Consider the following 5,356-nt stretch of genomic DNA (forward strand, 5'->3'; position numbering starts at 1 on the left):
TATATGGCAATGAGGAAGAATGAAATATGGCCATTTGTAGCAAAGTGGATGGACCTCGAGGGTGTCATGTTAAGCAAAATAAGTCAAGCAGAGAAGGACAGATACCATATGTTTGCACTCATAGGTCTAACAGGAGAAACCTAACAGAGGACCATAGGGAGAGGAAGGGGGAAAGAAAGCTGGGGAGAGGGAGGGACACAAATCATTAGAGACTATTGAATACTGAAAATGAAACATGGACTGAAGGGGGAGGAGGATGGAGGGGAGGGGGTGACGGTCATGGTGGGGGGCACTTGTGGGGAGAAGCACTGGGTGTTATATGGAAACCAATTTGAAAATAAACTATAAAAAAATAAAAAATAAAATAAAATATGTTGGCTATTTAAATATACTTGCATTATTTAAAAAAATTTTTTTAATGTTTTACTGTTGAAGGAGAGAGAGAGAGACAGAGCATGAGTGGGGGAGGGGCATAGAGAGAGGGAGACACAGAATCCGAAGCAGACTTCAGGCTCTGAGCTGTCAGCATAGAACCCAATGTGGGGCTTGAACCAATGGAGAGGGAGATCATGACCTGCGCCAAAGTCGGACGCTTGACTGACTGAGCCACCCAGGTGCCCCACTTGCTATTTTTAATCAAGACTGATGACAATAAAAGCTGTGTAACTGTTAACTTGCTATGCTCTGAAAGAACTCTCCTAATTTAATGGATTCCTTCAGGCATCCATGTAGTTGGATGTGATTTTTCCATAATAATGGGCAGAGAGCAAACTTTTGTGAAGTGAACATGAAAGTGTAGTTAAGTATTCTAACAATTACTAGTTATGCTCAGCAGGCTCGGTTATTTTTATGTAAAACTGTAAATGAACAAACTACCGTTTCTTAGCACTTGAGAATTGTAAGGGACCTTTAGCTCTTGTATATCCAGAATGTATGTCTTGGAAAATAAGAACTGAATGTACTCAGGATGCCCTGCTTTTAAATGTTCTGTCTTTTGAAAATGTTCAATATAAACAAGTAGCATCCACAACATTAAAGGTATTATGCTCGTGCTATGGGAGCTGCAGACAGAAAGGCTCCTAGGAGAGAATACCAAGCAGGGGCCAGGAGAGATTCCAACAGGAATCGGATATACTGAGTGCTTTCTGTATGCCAGGCACTGCTGTTCCCCCTTTAAGAAGCAGAATGGGGAAGGAAGCAGAGTAGACTCAGTCACTGTGATATAAAGGGTAACAAAGAAAGGAGTGGTATAAAAATTGATGTTAATAGTAATAAAAGTAAGAAAACTAAGTTTATTAACAAACCATAAGAGTCTTAAATATAGAGACCAAACAGGGTTGCTGGAGGGGTTTTGGGTGAGGGGAAGGGCTAAATGGGCAAAAGGGGCATTAAGGAGGACACTTTTGGGGATGAGCACTGAGTGTTACATGTGAGTGATGAATCACTCAATTCTATTCCTGAAATCCTTATTACACTATATGTTAACTAACTTGGATGTAAATGAAAAGAAATAATAATAATTTTAAAAAGAAAAATAAGTTTATTTAATTACCTGTGCACATTAAAAACTTTTTTTTAATGTTTATTTATTTTTGAGAGACAGAGAGAGGGAGACACAGAACTGGAAGCAGGCTCCAGGCTCTGAGCTGTCAGCACAAAGCCCAAGGCGGCACTCCAACTCATAAGCTGTGAGATCATAATCTGACCCGAGGTCCTATGCTAAACTAAGCCACCCAGGTGCCCCCTAACCAGTGTACATTTTATTTAAAAAAATTTTTTTAATGTTTTATTTTCAAGACAGAGAGAGGCAGAGCATAAGCGTGGGAGGGGCAGAGAGAGGGGAGGACACAGAATCTGAAACAGGCTCCAGGCTCTGAGCTGCCAGCACAGAGCCTGAAACAGGGCTCAAACCCTGTGTGTGTGTTTTTTTAAATTTGCCGTCCACCAAGGAAATTACAAGTGTCTAGTTGGTTTTGCGTTTCCTCCTCTAAATGAAACAAGTGGAATAGGGTGCTGGAAAAGGGATAGGCTTCTACAAGCAAACATATCCTGATCAGATATTCAAATACGCTTTCAAAAGAGAGGAAGAGTGCGCGTCAATAAACTACTGGATGTAATTACTTCCTATTCCCGGGGCTCCGCCTTAGAGTGAAGTCTGCTGACTCACTAGGCTGCTCCCGGTTAGTTTCTGCTGGATTTCCCCACTGCCTGTGCACGTGAGTCATTACGGGGAATGAAAGTTTCTACCGTCTCCTTAACAACCATGCAGAAATCAGACACTGACAGTGAACTTCGATCTTTCCAATAGGAACCGGACCCAAGGCAAGAGGGGGTGAAAGATGATGTGGCAGGTGTCACGGCCGGCCACGCTGCCTGATGACAGTCCCCGCCCTAGGGCGTCCGTGGGCGGCACTCCGGTTCAAGCTTCTCTTCCCCGCCCCCACCCCAAGTAGTTAAACTGGCATCTTGCCTTTCAAGGCTTGCAGCTGCTGGCCGCTGAACTCTTTCTTTGCCTCAGTGGTGCTCAGACGTTGCTGTACAATAGAATTAACTGGAGATTAAAGGTGAATAAAACAAATAACAAACTCGATGCTTGGCTCTCATCTCCAAACAGTCTGATTTAAATGGGTTGGGATGAGATGTGGACATCAGGATTTTTCCAAAGCTCCCCGGGTAATTCTAATAGACAGCAAAGTTTGGTAACCTTTGCAATGGAGACACCCTTCCCATGCAAGTGAAACTTAACTGTTAAGCATAACTAATGACCACCTGGTGGCCTCCCACACCATCCTGGAAATCTACTGACACATAGCCCCTGATAACTTAATTAGTTTGGCGATCACAAAGAACGCTAGCAAAGCAAGGGGACATTTTCAGAAGAGACGCTGGGTCGACAAGACCATCTCCCCTCTTAGCATACTAAAAACTTGGCTAAATTTAGTGCTCAAGAGAAGCATCTCAAATGTTGCTATTCCTTCTGTTACCTTTTGATCTCTGTTCTGTTTCATTCCACAGAGTCTTGCTCGGCAAAGCTGTAAGCCTCGGGTCCTCTCAGATTAGAAGCAGGTGCTGCGTCAAAGGACAATCAAGACGGTACTGCACGCTTCACTTGGGCTGGGACCGAACCGCCGCCTCTCAGCGCGGCCCCAGGGTAGATACTATGCTAATCAAGAAAGTTCTTCCTTCTCCTCGCTGGCGGGCGGGTGCAGGTTTGAACACTTAACCCTTGATTTTACGTGACTGCATTATAGTGCGTTTAGTGACTTCCTCTTGCTTAGTGCGTCTGGACCACGTTCCATGTTTTTGGAAGAGAGGACGTGAGCAAGTGTTGGAGAAAACCCGCAGGGAGGGGACAGCAGTGTCGGCTGGTGCCAAAGTGAAGGGATGGCTAATGTTCGTAATATTAATTACTCCACGCGCTACTGACCCAGCAAAGACTAGCAGAAGGGGAGTGGGGGTTAAGACAAAGGCTCCTCCTGATCAAATGGCTACAGCGCCCCTTCCTCCGAGGTTACAGCTCTGCCTTCTGCGCTGGGCGGCACTTGGCAAGGCACTGACAAAGTGACTCAGGGGGTGGCCAGATCCACTATCTGAAAGTCTGCATTACCAAACGCTCCAGACTCAGATCGGAAGGTCTTTCGGTGCCCACCCCTCCTTCCAGCTCTTTGTGGGATTTCTGGGTTTCGGCGCAACCTTCCTAAGGGTGGACAGAAGAATTTCCTACGGATACAGAGTGGGGAGTCGCCGAGTAGCCCTCGCCCTGCGCCCAAGGTGCTCTCTGCAGAAGAACCCTTTGGGGTCAGAATAACAACCCGCTCTTATTTCCCCAGACTCGGCTCCCAAGTCCCGGGCGCCAGGAGCACCGTCGGGAGCCGAAGTTGGAATGGGGAGCCGTGGGGCTCGTCTCCGCCGGAGGGCAAACACCCGGGGCGGCGGGAGGGCGAGGGGTCTAGGGTTTGATCCCCAGCAGGCCGGCGCCAGCGCGCTGCACTTCCTGGTCTGCCCCAGCCAGCGCCCTCGGTTCTCAGTCCCTGCGCCCCAACTCTGGCGTCTCCAGGTCTGCGCGCTGCGGGCGCGTTCCCCCAAAACCCCCTCTGCACCGGCGCCAAGTGTCCGCGTCCCGGACGGTCCGGGCCCTCACCCCAGAGCTAGTCCACTTTGCTTCTGCCAGCGTGGCAGCCCGACTCCCTCCCGTCTCCCCGGGTGCGCCGCACTGGGGCTACGAAGAAAGGGTGCAGCTCGCTGGAGCGCGGCGGGTGCACATCCCGGAGCCGCGGCGCAGACCCCTGCACAACTTCTTGCCTGGCACCCGGGACCCGGGGTCCTGCTGGCTCTGCGACCCACAGACTCCGGCCCCCCGGCGGCGGGAGGAGGCGCGGCCAGCGCTCAGCCTGGGAGGGACTGAGCGAGGGCTGGAGGTGTCGGGGTGCGCCAGGGCGGTACCGCTTTAAATGCACTTGACTCACCTGCTCCGGCGCCTTCGCCTCCTTCCTCTAGTGACAGCTGGGGGCTTTGTTTTCTCCACCCACCCGGTCCGCTGCGCTCCGCCCCCACTGCCGCACGTGACTCGCCTTCTGCCACCGCCGCCGCTCCGCCAGTCCACCCTGGAGAGCTGGCCGCACCACCCTTTCCCAGGGGTGCGGAGTGCGGGTGGAGACCCCAGCCGAGGACCGGTCGGGGCAGGTCCGAGGTGACCTGTCCGCTGGTTGGCTGGAAGGTTGCGCTCAGGTTAGGGCCTTGGAAGCCGGAGTGAGTTGGTGACTTAGAATAAAGTGCCAGCCAAAGAAGCCCAAAGAAGCCCAAAGAAGCTGGGCTGTTGGGCCCCACCCAAGAAAGAGGAGGCCAGCACGACTGAGAAGAAGGGTCTTGAAAAGGGGACTCCACACCCTGAATTAAGTACCTGTAGCTGGGGACGTGCTTCCGTTTTTATACCAAGTGTTTGTACTCATATCTGGGGAACAATTAATAATACAGGGCAAACTAGTTTTGTCATGAATATTATTAACCAAACCAGACAATTCTAAACCAAATAATACGATTAACAATGCAATCATAGCACGTTTTATTGAGGTTTCAAATCTGCTTTTTGGTGCTGTTGATATTTGGATTCTATTTGGAAAACGGAATCCAGGCTGGAGAAGCTAACTCCAGATTATTGATGTGGGCATTGGTCCATTTGGAACAGTACTTATTTTTAATGAAATGAATTGAGAGAATGTTCTGGCTTCAAGACCCAGCTCAGTATCTGCTGCTTTTGGAAGTGGACCTTCACTGATCTCCAGGGTTGGAAACTCAAAGAGTCTGATGTCTGACTGAATCCTTCCTTTTGCCCTTGGAGAACACATACATTACCTTC

At 49.4% G+C, this 5,356-nt stretch overlaps 1 protein-coding gene across 2 annotated transcripts in view; it reads right to left on the reverse strand.

Annotated features, from left to right (window-relative positions):
• MAPRE2 (microtubule associated protein RP/EB family member 2) overlaps nt 1-4,487 on the reverse strand; it is a 153,712-nt gene extending 149,225 nt beyond the window's left edge. Inside the window, exon 1 of one of the 2 annotated variants that reach the window (XM_029922064.1) lies at nt 4,467-4,487. Coding sequence is in view for 1 of the 2 variants with exons in the window: in XM_029922062.1 (XP_029777922.1) it covers nt 2,985-3,008 (24 nt within the window). In the remaining variant the exon portion in view is untranslated. Of the gene's footprint in view, nt 1-2,984; nt 3,082-4,466 lie in introns of those variants that run through there. The other variant, XM_029922062.1, reaches the window with a different exon arrangement.
• Between the last annotated feature and the right edge of the window lie 869 nt (nt 4,488-5,356).

Source organism: Suricata suricatta, chromosome 14 (genome assembly GCF_006229205.1).
Source record: "Suricata suricatta isolate VVHF042 chromosome 14, meerkat_22Aug2017_6uvM2_HiC, whole genome shotgun sequence".
NCBI lineage: Eukaryota > Metazoa > Chordata > Mammalia > Carnivora > Herpestidae > Suricata > Suricata suricatta.